The sequence below is a fragment of the Leucoraja erinacea genome, chromosome 7 (assembly GCF_028641065.1).
Source record: "Leucoraja erinacea ecotype New England chromosome 7, Leri_hhj_1, whole genome shotgun sequence".
In the NCBI taxonomy this organism is placed as follows: Eukaryota; Metazoa; Chordata; class Chondrichthyes; order Rajiformes; family Rajidae; genus Leucoraja; species Leucoraja erinaceus.
The window spans coordinates 33,333,270-33,351,518 of record NC_073383.1 but is presented as its reverse complement, the minus strand read 5'-3'; the positions used below and the strand labels follow the sequence as shown (position 1 = coordinate 33,351,518).

The window sequence follows — 18,249 nt, the reverse complement described above, 5'->3', positions numbered from 1 at the left end:
CTACCCTTAACCTCTGTGCCGAAGAACTGGCACCAGTCTACACAGACATTTTCAATCAGTCCCTGCAAACCTGCACTCTCCCTGCCTGGTTCAAAGTCTCCACTATTGGTCCTGTACCTAAAAAGCCAAGGATTACTTGTATTAATGACTACAGGCCTGTAGTCATTAAGACAATCACCATTAATAACAGCATCAAACAGAATCTAACAGTGTCAGATAAACACTAAACATCAGCAACAGAGATCTATAAAGACAATGTCAATTGTCACCGATGTAGATTCTACACTGGAGTGTCAGATGGACTCTGTCGCCAAGGGAGTGACAGATATACAACTTAATGAGGAACAGGTGCACAGCCAGGTGAGGCAATGCTCTGATTAAATCATCTGATAAATGACAAGTGCACTTTTCCTCATCTACTGTGTGGAAACAGGCATTTCAGCCCAACTTGCTCACACCAACCAACATGTCCCATCTGCCTGCATTTGGCCCATAACCCTCTAAACTTGTCCTATCCATGTACCTGTCCAATTGTGTTTTTTTTTAATGTTGTGAAAGTACCTGCCACAATTACCTCCTCCGGCAGTTCGTTCCATATACCTACCACCCTTTATGTAACAAAAGTTGCCCCTCAAGTTCCTATTAAATCTTTCCACCCTTACCTTAAACCTATTTCCCCTGGTTCTTGATTCCCCTACTTTGAGTAAAAGACTCTTTGCATTTACCCTATCTATTCCCCTCATTGAATTGAATTGAATAAAGCTCTATTCGCCAAATAGGTATATACACACATTATAATTTAAACATATGAAAATCAAGTACCAGAGTAAAAAGGGGCTACAGACTTTTGGCTGTTGAGTAGAGCTACTGCTCATGAAAAAAGTGTTTTTTATGTATGGCTGTGGAGGCTTTGATAGTCCAGAGTTGCCTCCCCAAAGGAAGTACTTCAAATTTGTGGCCAGGGGGAGAGGGGTCAGAGATGATCTTACCCGCTCGCTTCCTGGTCCTTGCAGTGTACAGTTCGTCAATGGGGGGGGGGGGGCAGGGGGGGGGAATGAATTTACAGCCAACAACTTTCTCAGCTGATCGAACAAGGCGCTGCAGCCTTTGGATGTCATGCTAGGTGGCTGAGCCAAACCAGACCATGATGGAGAAGGTGAGGACAGACTATGATGGCCGTGTAAATCTGAACCAACATTGCCTGTGGCAGGTTGTGTTTCCTCAGCTGCCGTAGGAAGTACATCCTCTATTGAGCCTTTTTGACTGTGGAGTCGATGGTTGCCTCCCATTTAAGGTCCCTGGAGATGATAGTTCTGAGGAACTTAAATGACTCCACAGTTGTGACTGCTGTGGTGTTGATGATGAGTGGGGGGTGGGGAAGAGGACCTCTCCTGAAGCCTAAAGGGTTGTGTCGTCTGCAAATTTGAGAAGTTTGACAGAAGAGTCTGTGGAGTTGCAGTTGTTGGTGTAGAGAGTAAAGGAAAGTGGAGAGTACGCAGCCTTGCGGTACTCCTATGCTGAGGGTCAGCGGGTCCGCGATGTACTTTTCCAGCCTCACATGCTGCTTCCTGTCTGCCAGGAAGATGGTGGTGAACCACTGACAGAGGGGTTCAGGCACAGTCAACTGGGAGAGTTTGGAGTGTACCAACTCTGGCACAATGGTGTTGAATTCAGAGCGAAAATCCACAAACTGAACCCTTGCATAGGTTCCCTGGCGGTCTAGGTGCTGAAGGATGAAGTGCAGGCCTAGGTTGGCTGCATCATCCACTGATGTGCAAACTTCAGGGGGTCCAGCAGAGGTTTGTGATACTTTTCATGTGGGCCAGCACAAGTCTTTCAAGGGTTTTCATGATTACAGAGTATCGATGGGCAGGTTACAGTTTGCCAAGAAGTATTTAAAAGACCAACAGTTCTGGAAAAAAATCTTGACAGATGAGATGAAGATCAACTTATATCAGAGTGATGGCAAGAGCAAAGTACAGTGGAGAGAAGGAACTGCCCAAGATCCAAAGCATACCACCTCATCTGTGAAACATGATGGTGGGGTTATTATGGCTTGAGCATGTATGGCTGCTGTAGGTACTGGCTCACTTATCTTCATTGTATCAACTGCTGATGGTAGTAGCATAATGAATTCTTAAGTATATAAACACATCCTTTCTGCTCAAGTTCAAACAAATGCCTCAAAACTCATTGGCCGGCGGTTCATTCTACAGCAAGACAATCAACCCAAACATACTGCTAAAGCAACAAAGAAGTTTTTCAAAGTTAAAAAAATGGTGAATTCTTGCGTGGCCAAGTCAATCACCTGATCTGAACCAAATTGCGCATGCCTTTTATATGCTGAAGAGAAAACTAAAGGGGACTTGCCCCCAAAACAAGCATAAGCTAAAGATGGCTGCAGTACAGGCCTGGCAGAGCATCACCAGAGATGACATCCAGCGACCGGTGATGTCCATGAATCGCAGACTTCAAGCAATCATTATCGGTTGTTCTATTCATTGGATATTTTCCTCTTGCATTCAACCTCAAGTACAACACCTCACACTTGCTCAGATTAAATTCCATCTGCCATTTCTCCGCCTCTTTCTGTAGCTGATGTATATCCCGCTTTATACTTTGACAACCTTGCTGACAGTCCACAACCCCAGCAAGGTGGTGTCATCTTCAAACCTATTGACCAAACTGACTACATGTCGCTTTACCTCCCCCCTTGACTCCATTCAAGGACCCAAACAGTCTTTCCAGGTGTGGCAGCGGTTCACCTGCACCTCCTCCAACTTCATCTTTTGCATCCGCTGCTCTAGATGTCAGCTGCTTTACATCGGTGAGACCAAGCTTGGGCTTGGCAAGCGCTTCGCCCAATACCTCCGCTCGTTTCGCAATAACCAACCTGATCTCCCGGTGGCTCAGCACTTCAACTGCCCCTCCCATTCCGAATCCGACCTTTCTGTCCTAGGTCTCCTCCATGGCCAGAGTGAGGACCACCGTAAATTGGAGGAGCAGCACCTCATATTTTGCTTGGGCAGTTTACACCCTAGTGGTATGAACTAATTTCAGGTAGTCTGCTCCCCTTCTGCTTTCTGCTCCCCTTCTCAGCTTTCCCTCAACCCACTGTCTCTGCCTCTTCCTTTCCTCTTTCCGCCCCCCCCCGCACCCCCCACTCTCACATCAGTCTGAAGAAGGGTCTCGACTTGAAACGTTACCTATTTCCTTCACTCCATAGATGCTGCCTCACCCGCTGTGTTTCTCCAGCATTTTTGTCTACCTACGTTTACGTTCAAATCATTTGTATATATATCACAAACAGCAGAGGTACCATCTCAGATCCCTGCGGAACTCCACTGCTCACACTTCCAGCCTATATACTGTCCTTGTATTGTCCTTATCGGAATATTGTTAGTAAGCCAATATTGAATCCATATGACCAAGTCGGATTAAGAAAAATCACAAGCTTTTTCACACCAAGGGTTGTGGGTGTATGGAACAAGCTGCCAGAGGAGGTTGTTGAAGCAGGTACTATCACAACATTTAAAAACAATTGGACATGTACATGGATAGGAAAGGTTTAGGATATGGGCCAAACACAGGCAGGTGGGACTAGTGTAAATGAGGCATCTTGGTCGGCATGGGCAAGTTAGGCTCAATGGCCATTTCCAAGCTTTATGGGCCCATATCACAAACTTTGTACATGTGGTGAAAAATGAGAAGTGTGGTAACCGATCACTTGGGATGTCGTCTGGTGAGCTCAACAGACACATGGCAGATATAGTTCAATTCAGAAGTGTGTGGGTGAGTTGCAATGATCTGAGGGCACAGGTTGCAAGGATGCCAAATGTGGATTTCACAGCAACGTTCTGAATGAAGTTCAATAAACAAAAGCAAGGGGATTTTGTAATGTTTTGTGATGAGAACATGAGACTGGGGTTGGATTTGGATTGGATTTGGACTGTATGTAGGCATGATCCAGCACAGGCTGGAGATAGTATATTCAATTAGTTTTTCTCTTGTGAGTTTGCATCAGGTTTCTGACGTACTCATCCTTCATCTCTCTCTTTCAGTTCCTGTTTGATGCTTTCATCTCGCTGATAAAAAAGGGTAAAGGTACCAGCATTGCATCAGTTATGCCACCAGTGCCTGCTGTCCCCAAGAGATTGGAGGTAGGTTTCACTTAATTAGTGATATCAATGGAAATTCAGATTCAGATTCAAAGATTCAATTTTAATTGTCATTGTCAGTGTACAGTGCAGAGACAACGAAATGCATTTAGCATCTCCCTGGAAGAGCGACATAGCAAATGATTTGAATAAATAATAATAAGTGTCCAGGGGGGGGTGGTGATTGGCAGTCACCGAGGTACGTTGTTGAGTAGAGTGACAGCCGCCGGGAAGAAGCTGTTCCTCGACCTGCTGGTTCGGCAACGGAGAGACCTGTAGCACCTCCCGGATGGTAGGAGGTTAAACAGTCCATGGTTGGGGTGAGAGCAGTCCTTGGCGATGCTGAGCTCCCTCCGCAGACAACGCTTGCTTTGGACAGACTCAATGGAGGGGAGCGAGGAACCGGTGATGCGTTGGGCAATTTTCACCACCCTCTGCAATGCCTTCCGGTCGGAGACAGAGCAGTTGCCATACCATACTGTGATGCAGTTGGTATGGATGCTCTCGATGATGCAGCGGTAGAAGTTCACCCGGATCTGAGGAGACAGATGGACCTTCTTCAGTCTCCTCAGGAAGAAGAGACGCTGATGAGCCTACTTGATCAGAGTTGAGATATTGTGGGTCCAAGAGAGGTCATCGGAGATGTTGACTCCCAGGAACCTGAAGCTAGAAACACGTTCCACCTCCGTCCCGTTAATGTGGATGGGGGTGTGCGTGCCGCCTCTGGACTTCCTGAAGTCTACAATGAGCTCCTTGGTCTTCTTGGAGTTAAGGGCCAGGTTGTTGTCAGCGCACCATGCTGCTAAGTGCAGGACCTCCTCCCTGTAGGCCGACTCATCGTTGTTGCTGATGAGGCCAATCACCGTTGTATCATCTGCATACTTGATGATGGTGTTGGTACCATGTACAGGTGTGCAATCATAGGTGAAGAGGGAGTAGAGGAGGGGGCTCAGCACACAGCCCTGTGGAACGCCAGTGTTCAGGGTGAGGGTTGAAGAGGTGTGCTTGTCTAACCTAACAGACTGGTGTCTGTTGGTTAGAAAGTCCAGTATCCAGTTGCAGAGGGAGGGGTCGATGCCCAGGTTACCGAGTTTGGTGATCAGTTTTGATGGTATAATGGTGTTGAATGCTGAGCTGTAATCGATGAACAGCATTCTTACGTAAGTGTCTCTGTTGTCGAGGTGGGAGAGGGCGGAGTGAAGTGCCGTTGAGATGGCATCCTCCGTACTCCTGTTCTTGCGGTAGGCAAACTGATAGGGATCCAGTGTGGGGGGTAGGCAGCTTTTGAGGTGTGCCAGGACCAGCCTCTCGAAGCACTTGGTGATGATGGGGGTAAGTGCAACTGGGCGGAAGTCGTTGAGGCTTGCCGCAGTGGAGTGTTTTGGCACTGGCACGATGGAGGTGGTTTTAAGGCAAGTGGGGACAACTGCTTAGGCAAGTGACAGGTTGAAGATGTCAGTCCAGACGTCTGTCAGCTGCGCAGCACAGGCCCTGAGCACACGCCCGGGGATGCCGTCAGGGCCAATTAACCCATAGATTACAATTGAACTGGAGGGGGGGCAATATCCTTGCTGGACGATAGACACAAAAAGCTGGAGTAATCAAGTGGGTCAGCCAGCATTTCTGGAGCGAAGGAATGGGTGACTTTTCGGGTCGAGACTCTTCGTCAGACTGAAAGTCACGGGAAAGGGAAACGAGAGATATAGACGATCATGTGGAGAGACATAGAACAATGAATGAAAGATATTTCCAAAAAGTAACAATAAGGGAAACAGGCCATTGTTAGCTGTTTGTTGGGTGAAAATGAGAAGCTGGTGTGACTTGGGTGGGAGAGGGATGGAGAGTGAGGGAATGCCAGAGTTACTTGAAGTTGGAGAAATCAATATTCATACCACTGGGCTGTAAGCTGCCCAAGCGAAATATGAGATGCTGTTGCTCCAATTTGCGTCCAAATCAATTTGCGGTTCTTGCCCCATCCCTGTGTTATTTCATGGTGGTCTTTTACTGGTTTCAGGTTTCCAAGGTCCTGGTCTTGGGTTCAGGTGGTCTCTCCATTGGCCAGGCTGGCGAGTTTGATTACTCTGGATCACAGGCGGTCAAAGCTTTGAAGGTAATGGTAATTTTATCTGCTTCAGGTGACATAATTCAGGGCGTGCAGCTTCTAGTAGCTTGCTCAAGCAGCGCCTCTTCATGTATGAGCCCAGACACAGGATGAAAGATGGAGGCAATGGCATTCACAGGGTGGAAGTGCAGGTTGAGATTACCAAAACGTTGAAGTGTGATATAGAATATAGAACCATATAGCACATAAAGTTTGTGTCGAACATGATGCCAAGACCATCTCATCCACCATCACATATCAATATTTCCTGCACACCCATTTGCCTGTCCAAAAACTGATCTAATCTACCTGTGCATGATCCATTTCCCCCTATTCCCTACACTTCCACATGCCTGTCTAAAACCTTTCCCTCGTCCCTTATTTACTCCACTATGTTGTGAAATATTTCAACTGAGGATGACATTGCTCCACATGCAGAGATCTCCTATGGCCCCATCAACGTTTTAGATTGCTGACATAAGAAGTGGGGTTAGGAACCACATGAGGCCTGTGTAAAGCCAGTGGCTGAGGTAGTTGGTCCTTTGACTATTATTACTGCCTCAACTGTTTTATTCCTGAGGACCAAGCAGTGTCCCTGGCAGTGAGCAAGAGGTATACCGTGGGCAGGATATTTTTTGCCAGTGGACCCTTGGACCTATGCAGCAGGCTGCACTATCCAATGTCTGGCCTTGTGCTGCAGATGTTTGTCACCTTTGAGCACCATCTGAGTGAGGTGAAGTTGGGGATCACCTCAATCCCACTCTATGCAAGTGCAGCCTCCATCAACTTTGCTCCTTTTACACCAGCTGTTAATGCAAAGGGGAGTGCATGCTTCGACTCCAAGCATGGATTCCTTCATGTCTGAGCGGCCGTACCTTCTCCCTGGTCACCCTCGTAGAGGTGTGATTGCAAAGTTTGGGTCTTTCACTGTGATTCTACCAGAGCGCAGAGGCAACAAATATTGATTGCCCTGAAGAGAATTCCCCAGATTTTGGCCCTGTGGCCGGCTGCAGGGTAGAATTATTCACATCTACCTCGGTACCTGGCTCTGGCTAGATTTCAAGAGCAGAAAATAGTGGGGTAACCCAATGACCCAGTGACTACACAGAGGAGACTGAGGACTCTGTGTGGGGGATGATTTATAATTCACACCAGGACAGTTAGGCCAGAAGCAGAGAGTGATTCCCACCAACTCTCCTCTGGCCCCCATGGGCGGGCACCTGGGGTTGCAGCGGTGAAGTCTAGCTGGCCATCGGCCTATGGTTGAAACTGGCGCTGTTCACGTGTTTCCTTATTTCTGTGCTGCCCTCACAGATATAGGGAGCTGCACAAATGTGGCTTTGAATCAGTGGCTCAAGGGTCCCCACAGGGTATCACTGATGGGATTTAAAGCATTCTTTGATGTGAATGTGAACAGAGCCAGCCTCAACATCAGCAGCAGAGCGTCTTTGCACAGATTTCGCCATCACATGGCCCTCGTGGGTGAGGGATACATATAACTACATCCAGCAACTGCATATGTATGAGCTTCCCGCAGCGAGATGGCATAATGACACAACTGGAGAGCTGCTACCTCATATGCCAGAGACCCAGATTCGATCCAGACCTTGGGTGCCATCTGTGTTGACTTTGCATGTTCTGCCTGTGACCGTGTGGGTTTCCTGCCTTGTTTTCCATCCCTGCAGGTTTCTAGGTTAAATGGCCTATGTAAACTTTCCCCTTATTTAGGGAATGTTCAATGCGATAACAGAATAAATGTGAACAGATGGGCTTGGTAGATCGAAGGACCTATAATTCTATGCTATATCTCTGAACTAAACTAAACATTCCAGGAGATAAAGGCTCCTGCCTCTAGGAGTCGGGAGGGGTCTATGTGAGTTGCCTCCTTTCGATTTCCAGCAGGATGGGCATCTGGAAAGAAGACTCAAATCAATCATATGTATCTTGCATTTCCAGTGTCTTGGTGGCTCAGTGCAGCCAGTGCCATGCTTGGATTATTACTTGTTCATCCTGTTATGCACGTAAATAAAGTCTGCGTACTGAATGTTTGTGTGGGTGACGATTTATAATTCTCACCAGAACAGTCGTAGAGAATGTAATTTAATGAATGTCTGTCTGTTGGCCAACGAGCAATACCAGGATTAGTTCTGTCAACTCTGGGCTGAGTGCAGAGGTAGCAGGACGACATTCCCTCCTTGAGGCAATGGAGGATTGTGACCAGTCTGAAGAAGGGTTTCGGCCCGAAACGTTGCCTATTTCCTTCGCTCCATAGATGCTGCTGCACCCGCTGGGTTTCTCCAGCTTTTTTGTGTACCTTCGATCTTCCAGCATCTGCAGTTCCTTCTTAAACACTTCTGTTTCTTCCGTCAGGCATACACAAAGGTCTTAACCAAGAGGTAGGAGACTGAGATCGGGTATCTCGAGAAGGAGATGCTCGACCTGAAGTCCTATCTGGATTATGCCATTGAGGATGTGCCTTTATGGCAGGCATAGAAAGAGAAGATTGGCGTACCAAGGGACAGCAGCACAAGGGGTCCCCAGGCAGGTGGATGCACTGCATCTCTGTGGTGATAGTTCCTCAGTTGAATGCGGAGGGAATAAGCAATTGAGGGCACCATTCTCCCTGAGTCCATCCAGCAAGAATTCAGCAAGATGGTGTGTGTTGGCGTTGCATTTATTCTGCCATCACAACACACAGCCCCCAGAAATAAAGATCAGCTGACCCCCTCTACTGGAGTTGCCTCTCTTTTACTGCCTTTTCAGATTCAGGGGTGTGTCGCTTCCAGTCAGAGTGCTCCCCCAAAGGCAGATAAGGGAACTTTGACTACCCAGGTGGCCAGATGAAGGGCTAGGTTGGATGGGGGAAGAGTGAGCTGCGTGTCTCATGAATTTGTGGCTGAGATTTCTCGCAGTCCTGTCACAATGGACATAGAGTGGGCCTTGTTTGTGGGACCATTTTGAGTAAAGAAGTCTGCTCCACCAAAATTGCTCATCAAATAACTTTCTTGGGAGCCGGTCACACAGCTGTCTGACAGAAATGTGCTGCACTATTCCACGCCTCGTGAAGGTGTTTTCTTATGGGCTGTTTGTGCATTCATTCTTCATTTCCTCATATTCATCTACGATCTGGACATGCTGCAGCTGTTCATTGAGGCACAGAGGGAGCGCCCTAGTAGCGGTCTCTGCATGCAGCATCCTCCCCAGACACACTGCGGACCTGGAATGGAGTATTGTCCAGAACAGGTTTTTAAATTGATTCATAGAAACATAGAAATTAGTTGCAGGTGTAGGCCATTTGGTCCTTCGAGCCAACACCGACATTCAATATGGTCATGGCTGATCATCCAAAATAATTACCCCGTTTTGGCTTTTTCCCCATATCCCTTGATTTCCTTAGCCCTAAGAGCTAAATCTAACTCTCTTGGGTTAGAGCTAAGAGCTAAGAGCTAAATCTAACACTGACATTCTGTGGCAGAGAATTCCACAGATTCACAACTCTCTGGGTGAAAAAGGTTTTCCTCATCTCAGTCTTAAATGGCCTATCCCCTATTCTTAAACTGTGACCCCTGGTTCTGGACCCACCCAACATCGGGAGCATTTTTCCTGCATCCACCCTGTCCGATCCTCTAAAAAAAATTATATTTCTATAAGATTGCCTCTCATCCTTCTAAATTCCAGTGAATACAAGCCCAGTCGACCCATTCTCTCATACGTCAGTCCCGCTGTCGTGGGAATTAACCTGGTGAACCTACGCTGCACTCCCTCAATCCCCCGGTAGGCGGCGCGACTCTGGTCAGCAGCGGCCTGTGCAGCCCGTCCGCGTTTTTATTATTTTCTGTCTATGTTTCTATGGAGTTTTTGTTATTTTATGTTGGGGGGTGTGTGTGGGAGGGGTGGGGTGCGGTGGGAGGGAGGGGGCAACTTTTAAATCTCTCCCTGCATGGGAGACCCGACCTTTTCTTGTCGGGTCTCCGTTGTCGTTGGGGCTGCAATGAGGTGCGGCCTCCAACAGAAGAAGCCGGGGACTCTGGTGCCGACTCACCTCGCCGTCACCGTCGTGGAGCTGGCCGAGTCCGTAGCGGGTGGAGCGGTGGTGGAGCGCTGCTGCTGCTGCTGCTGCTGCTGCTGCTGCTGCTGCTGCTGCTGCTGCTGCGGCCCGACCTCCGGAGATTAGGAGGCTGCTACTGCGGGTCTGCGGGCGGCGGCACCGGGAGCCCGCGGGTCCCTGGAGGGAGACCGCTTTTCAGGGCTCCTGCAACGGCGACTTCTCCCGCCCGAGTTGCGGGGTCGAAGAGCTCCTGGAGCGGGGCCTAACATCACCGCCCCGCGCGGCTTGGAATGGCCGCGGGACTCTGCGAGCGCACGCCGAGGGCTCTTACACCAAAACCCAGTGTGCGATCCTGCACCACCCGGCGTGGCTTTAATGGCCGCGGAACAATCGCCAGCCGGGGGCTTTGACTTTGACTCTGACATCGGGGGGGGGGGGGGGGAGAGTGCAGTGGAGAGATAAGTTTTTTATTTTTTTTGGCCTTCCATCACAGCAATGTGATGGGTGTTTATGTAAAATGTAAATTATGTTGTGTCTGGGGTCTATTTGTTTGTGATGTGTGGCTGCAGAAACGGCATTTCGTTTGGACCTCAAGGGGTCCAAATGACAATTAAATTGACTATTGACTATTGACTATAACAATAATGTCCTTCCTCAAATTAGGAGACCAAAATTGCATGCAATACTCCAGGTGTGGCCTCACCAGGGCCCTGTACAACTGCAGTAGGACATCCTTTCTCCTAAACTCAAATCTTCTCGCAATTAAGGCCAACTTGAAGGCAATGAAGGCCAACAATGAAGGCAGTTTTCTTCACTGCCTGCTGTACCTGCTTGCCAGATTGCCTGCCATTGCTGCAGCCTGAAATAGTCTTGTTCCGTGAGAACCAACAGAGTGTGAGAGGTTTTTGGTTATTTGAAGGACCTGCTCCTCAAGTTCTGGTTACAGTTTTGCTCCCATTCTTCTGATCTTTGGGCACCCAGTGTAGTGAAAGAATGGGGTTGGTTGTGGTGTGGTCGACTGGTTCAAAGGACATCCTCGTTAGTCTGGTCCTGTGCCATCCAAGCTGACTGCTTGCCCCTCTTCTAAGGATATATCCATATCTCTGTGCGATTGGAGAGGCAGTGTGCAGAGTCTGCTAACTGTCAGACTGGTGGCGGTGGCTGGTGGATGCTGGAGAGGCCAGTATCCTGGACACTATGGTAATGTTTATAAATATTTAACTGAAAATTATGTAAATACTACAAATATGTAAATGTATGTATTTTTTTTAATATATTAAAGACACAGAATTGAACTCCCTCTCCACTGTCCCTTCACACACCCCCATAGCAGGAATGGCATTCATCCCAATCCGAAACATAACTTATCTATGTTTTCCAGAGATGCCTCTTGACCGCTGAGTTAGTCCAGCACTCTGTGTCTTTTTTTTGTAAACCAGCATCTGCAGTTCCTTGTTTCTGATGGTGTATGTGTGTACTCTTCCTTTTCATTGTAGGATTGAACAAGGAAGCTCTTGGTTGGTTTCCTTTCCACTGTTGCACTGTTCTAACCTTTGCCTGTCTTTTCCAGGAAGAAAATATAAAAACGGTATTAATGAACCCAAACATTGCATCGGTGCAGACAAACGAGGAGGGAACAAAACAAGCAGACACGGTTTATTTCTTACCGGTCACGCCAGAGTTTGTTACTGATATTATTAAAACAGAGAAGCCTGATGGAATACTGCTGTCCATGGGAGGGCAGACTGCTCTGAACTGCGGTGAGTTGTTTGTAGGGAATAGCACCATTCTCTTTTAAGTTTGTCTAGTTTCTGTATTCAATCACATTTCCCTGTCCCTTCCTTGTGCTTCACCGATCCATGGCTTCTGCAGTCTGGTTCAGTGACTGCTCCACTTGTGTGCATGTTAGACTGTGGAGTTTTGGTAGAATGTTTGACACTAGGACAGATACATGGATAGGCAAGGTTTAGAGAGAGAGATATACATAGGCCAAAAGCAGGCAAGTGAGACTAGCATTTTGGTCACTATGCGTTAGTTGTGCCAAATGGCCTGTTTCCGTGTTGTACGGCACTGTGACTTGGGCTTCAATTTCCTTTCAACCAGTGTGCACAGACACTCATATTTCTTACTGAAATTATTGACTAACGAGTTGGAGAAGGAGGAATCCAACCAGGAATTCCCTCTTCTTGACCAGGCTCAAATCTGTAGGAACCGATGCCTTGCTGAATAATAGAGTAATAATAATAATAATAACAGCAGCAGCAAACATGTACTTGAGGCTGGATAGACATGGATTGTTTTCTACGGAATGTTGGAGGTTGAGGGGAGGTTGAATAGAAGTATGTAAGATGATGAGAGGCATAGATAGGATATATAGTGGGAACTTTAACCCCAAGGTGTAATGTCCAACACTAGATGACATAGCTATAAGGTGAGGGAGGGAAAGTGTAATGGCGAAGTGCAGGGCAAGCTTTTTACACAGAGAGTGGTCGGGACCTGGAACACATTGCGGAGGGTGGTGGTGGAGGCAGATTCCTGATAGTGGTGTTTAGAGGCTTTTGGGTAGGCACATGGAAGAGCAGGTAATAGAGGGATACAGATCATGTACAGGCCGATGAGAATAGGTTAACTTGGCATCATGTTAGATACATTGTAGGCCAAAGGGCCTGTTCCTGTGCTTTACTGACTGATGTTCTAAATATACGTAGGGGAGAATGAGTCAACCGTGGCTGACAAAGATAGACAAAGACAGCATTAAAGTAAAAGAGAAGGCATATAATATGGCAAAGATTATTGGGAAGCTTTTTAAAAACCAAGGCAACTAAAAAAGCATTAAGGAGAGAGCAACAAGCAGTCCTGGAGTCTTTCCTCCACCTCCTCTAAACAGCTCTGTGCAGTCCTCGCCATTAAGGATGACTTCTTCAGTCACTGCCTTAATGCAGGAGAAGCAGCACTGCCAAGTGGTCTGATTTCCCAAACTGAGGGCGAGGGGTGGATCTATAGGCATCGCTGATGGTGGTATAGAGTGGTGAAGGATATATGATTCTCTGGTGGTGGTAGTTAGGGAGTGATTTCTTCAAGCTGGCTTTGTTGAAGTCCCCGGCCATGATGGGAAAAGTATTGGTGTATGTTCTCTGATGTTGGTTGACCATGGTGTGCTGCTCCTCAGGTGCCAGATCAACACATGCCTGGGGTGGGATGTAAACTGTGGTCATGATGATGGAGGTGAATTACCTCGGGAAGTAGTCGAGGCTGTATTTCACCACCATGTGTTTCAGGTGTGGACACACAAGTTGGACAGGATTGCCATGTCTGAGCACCTCAAAGACTTTCCCGTGAGGCAGATGCCACCGCCTCTCCCTTTTCCCGATGTCTCCATTCTGTCCATGCGATGGATGGAGAAACCTTTGGTCTGGAGGGCTGAGTCTGGGGAGCTGGGGTTGAGCCATGTCAATATGAAATACTCACAGCATTCCCTCATCTCCCTTTGATAAAGCAGCCTTTTCTTTAAGTCCTCCACTATATTCTCCAGGGCAGGGGCGGAAATCCAGTGGGGACATGTCCTTCCCCTGTTTTGAGAGGTGGGGGACGATCCCCCCCCCCCCATTTTTTGTAATCCGGATTTTAAAACTCGGTGAAATCTCCGCTTTCCGCGAGACAGTGGAGGTGGGGCTGATGATCGAGGGCGCCGATTGGACAAGAGAGACATCGGTCAACAGGCAATGGGGGAAGTAGGGGGGTGGAGCAACAATCAGAGCGGAGCTTGAATTGGCCCATTCGTGGAGCTTTTCACCACCCGGATCTTCCATCACTCCGCGGTCAAATTACTGCGGCGAGGCGATCGATGCCCCCGCCGGGGGATGGAAGGCCCCGTGAATGGGCCGATTCAAGCCCCACGATTCGGGGCGAACGAACCTGCTGTTGCTGGAGTTCAGTCGTTCACCAACCAGGTCAGCTCCCGATGTTACCGTCCACAGCAAAGATACTAGACAGGGCCCACGGCTGAAGCCTCGCATGTGTATGAACACGCGTGCATGTGTGTGCATGTGCGCGCGACCGCCAAGAAATTGTGTCCCCTTCATGTTTTGACAGCGATTTCCATGCGTGCTCCAGGGACTGGACATTGGCCAGTAGAATGGTAGGGAATGGAGGTCATTGTTCCCTGTGCTTCAGTCTCACTTGCAAGCCTGCTCATTGGCCATGTTTATAGACACAGTGGAGGCCTCCCTGTGGTTTCCACGCACAGTATTAACTGTAGCAGCGATCTTCCACGATTGTCTTCCTATGAGGTGTTTCCCTTTCACCCTGCAGCTCCATTACTGTCGTCACCTTGTAATAGCACTAATACATTTAAATGGGCTAGCAGCCTGTCAGTTACAGCTCTGATTTGTGCAGTTTATCCAAGTAGGTTAAAAACAGCTACATTTGATTCATTGCTGTCGTGATACATGTAAAATGTCACCACAGAATGGCACCATTTTGGCTCGTTATTACTGGCTCGTTAGCCTGACTTCAATGGTTGGTAAGATTTTAGAGTCCATTATTAAGAATGAGATTTCGGTGTAGTTGATAAAACAGGCCAAATTCAGGATGGTTCTTCTAAGGGGAGATCTTGCTTGACAAATCTGTTGGAATTTTTTGCGCAAGTCAAAGACCCATCTTTCCCTCTCAATCCCATTCTCCCGTTTTCTCCCTGTGACCTTCAACATCCTTACTAATCAATCTTCGCTTCAAAAATACCCAAAGACCTCCACAGTGGCCTCCACAGCCGTCTGTGGCAATGATTTCCTCAGATTCACCACACGAAAGATGGTGGGTGTATGGAACAAGCTGTGGGAGCAGGTAGTTTGGGAAGGTACTGTTGCAAGGTTTAAGAAGTATTTAGACAAGTGCATGGATAGGACTGGTTTAGAGGGATATGGGCCATATGCAGGCAGGTGGGACTAGTGTAGATGGGACATGTTGGTCGTTGTAGGCAAGTTGGCCGAAGGGCCTGTTTCCATGCTGTATGACTATGACTCATCAGCAAATTTACTACCAATGTTAATTGTATTGTTATCCAAATTGATAATGTGGATATTAAATAGAAGTGGACCTAGTGGCATTCCACTGGTCACAGGCCTCTAAAGAGAAAAACTGCTCTCCACAACTACCCTTTGATTCCTTCCTCCAAACCAATTTTGAATCCAGTTGTTAAGCTTCTTTGGATTCCATGCAATCTATCCTTTTAGACTAGAAAGGTGATGGGAGACTGTCCAAAACTTTCAGGTCCATGGGATCCAGGGGAAATTGGCATATTGGAAACAGAAGGTGGAGGTGTGTTTCAATGATTAGATTCCTGTTATAAATGGTGTCACTTTGAGATCAGGGTAAGGACCTTTGCTCATTATAATAAACAAATGATGTTGATGTAGGAGGCATGATAGGTAAGTTTGCAGGTGGCACATAAATTGACAAAGTCATGGATAGTGTGGTGAGCAGTCTTAGGCTACAGGGTGATATTCATATGTTGGTGATATGGGCTGAGAAATGGCAGATGGAGTTCAATCCAGCTAAATGTGAGGTGGTGCATTTAGTAGTGCAAATGAGACTAAGGCATGTACCATAAATCATAGGGTCTTAGCAAGCATGGATGACCTAGTCATTGAATGTGAATTGCAAGGATATAATGTGGTTCTAAAGGCATATGGAATATTGGTCTTCATTAGATAGACATGAAATGCTGGAGTAACTCAGTGGGACAGGCAGCATTTCTGGAGAGAAGGAATGGGTGACGTTTTGGGTCGAGACCCTTCAGTCTGAAGAAACGTCACCCATTTCCTCTCTCCTGAAACGTTGCCTGTCCCACTGAGTTACTCCAGCATGTTGTGTCTACCTTTGATTTAAACCAGCACCTGCAGTTATTTCCTACTCATTGGCCTTTATTAGTTGGGACAATTAATATAAAAGTAGGAAGGTTACCCTCCAACTTTATAACATTTTGGTTTGGCCTCAACTAAAGTACCGCTTGCAGTTCTGGGTACACATCATGAGAAGGATGTAATAATGTCAGGGCGAGGGTGCTGAAGAGAATCTCCTGGATGTTTGGGTTGCAGCAGTTCAGCAGTGAGGAGAGACTAGTGAAGATAGGCAGGGTAAACTGCAATTAACATTTCGCTATATCAAAGGAAAAAAATCCAAAAGACATAGCTTTAGGATAAGGTGGAAGAAATTCAGGAAATATGAGGAGGACCATTTTTACCCAGAGAGTGATAAGTACTTGGAATGCATTACCCGTGACGGTGGTGGAAGATGGATGATCAACAGCATTTAACACAAGGTGAGTATTTAAATTGCTTAGTTATAGAAGGCCAAGTACTAGGATATGGGATTGGTGTGTATGGAAGCCTGCTGATAGGCATGAATGTGGTGGGCTGAATGGCCTGTTTCCATGTGGTCAACTGATGTTATATGCTGCTTTGTTATATTACTGTTTTTTCATTGTCTTTATCGAGTGATAGCTGGGACTGATTCCAAGTAGTTGGTGTGGATGGAGGTGATTCTGAGATAAATGTTTCATGTGATTTGTTTTCCTTTGCAACAGGTGTTGAGCTTTACAGGCAAGGGGTGCTGGAAAAGTATGGCGTAAAAGTGCTGGGAACCCCCATCACCTCTGTCATGGCCACTGAGGACAGGCAGCTGTTTGCAGACAAACTGCTGGAAATCAATGAGAAAATAGCTCCAAGCTTTGCAGTTGAGACGGTGAGATGCAGATAGAAATCATTATCTACCTCCTCTGTCATATCCTTGCTCCATGAATCCTTTGCTAATTTTGTCCCCTATTGAACTGTTTATCACCTGACAAAGCTCTCTGATCTGCTTTAATTTGCTCAGGCATATTGTTTTCTCTTCCCCCCTTCTACATCCTCCCAGGCAGGTCAGAGTGGGTGAGTTGTGATATATAGAGCCTCTTGGTGGGATACTGAGCGACCATAAGCTCCCGAGAAGGTTTCTGTGATAAATATCCTGCGCGGACTGAACTACTAAGGCACAGAGAAGACGCAGCATCTTTTAGTCAAGGTTTCAGCAAGGCATTTGGCATGGTAGGCTGCTCTGGAAGGTTAAATTGCATGAGATCCAAGTAGAGCTAGCTGACTGGATAGAAAATTGATTTTATGGCAGGAAGCAGAGGGTGTTGCATTTTGAGAGATCAAACAAGGCAGGACCTACACAGTGAATAGCGGGGCTCTGGGGTGTGTTGTAGAGCAGATGGATCTAGGAGTGCAGGTACATAATTCTTTGAAAGTGGCATCATAAATAGATAAGGTGGTCAAGAAGGCTTTCGGCACATTGGCCTTAAATATTGAGTCTAGAAGTAGGGAGGTCATGTAACAGTTGTACACGTTATTAGTGAGGCCACATTTAGAGTATTTTGGCCACCCTGTTATAGGAAAGATATTAAGCTGGAAAGTGTGCAGAAAAGATTTACAAAGATGTTGCCAGGACTCTGGGCCGTGTGTTAATGATCTGGATAATGGAAATGATGGCCTTGTGATTGATAGTTTCTTGATTAGTAAGAGCATCAAAGGTTACTGGGAGAAGGTGGAAGAATGGGGTTGAGAGGGGTAAATAGATCAGCCATGATTGAATGACAGAGTAGACACAGTGGGCTGAATGGCCTAAGTTTGCTCATATGTCTTATGGTCTTAAGGAGTTCCTGGTTGCTAGTTATTCTAATTCCCTTTTCCTTTCCCATACTGCCGTTAGCTTCCACTAGGCCACGTGTAAACTGGAAGACAACACCTGATATTACGCGTGGGTAGTTTACAACCCAACGATATGAACATTGAATCCTGGAATCTTCCTGGAATCAAGTAACACCCCCACTATAACCCTATTGTACACACATTCCTCCTACCAACCCCCATTACTCCCGTATCCAGGCTATTTTCCCTTCCTCTGTA

General features: G+C 47.0%; 1 protein-coding gene across 1 annotated transcript in view; it reads left to right on the top strand.

Moving 5' to 3' along the window:
* The window catches only part of cps1 (carbamoyl-phosphate synthase 1, mitochondrial), a 146,699-nt gene that overhangs the window by 66,877 nt on the left and 61,573 nt on the right, over nt 1-18,249 (top strand). The window contains exons 12-15 of the mRNA XM_055638179.1: nt 4,062-4,160; nt 6,172-6,267; nt 11,877-12,066; nt 16,890-17,047. Of these exons, the coding sequence (XP_055494154.1) occupies nt 4,062-4,160; nt 6,172-6,267; nt 11,877-12,066; nt 16,890-17,047 (543 nt within the window). The remainder of the gene's footprint in view (nt 1-4,061; nt 4,161-6,171; nt 6,268-11,876; nt 12,067-16,889; nt 17,048-18,249) is intronic.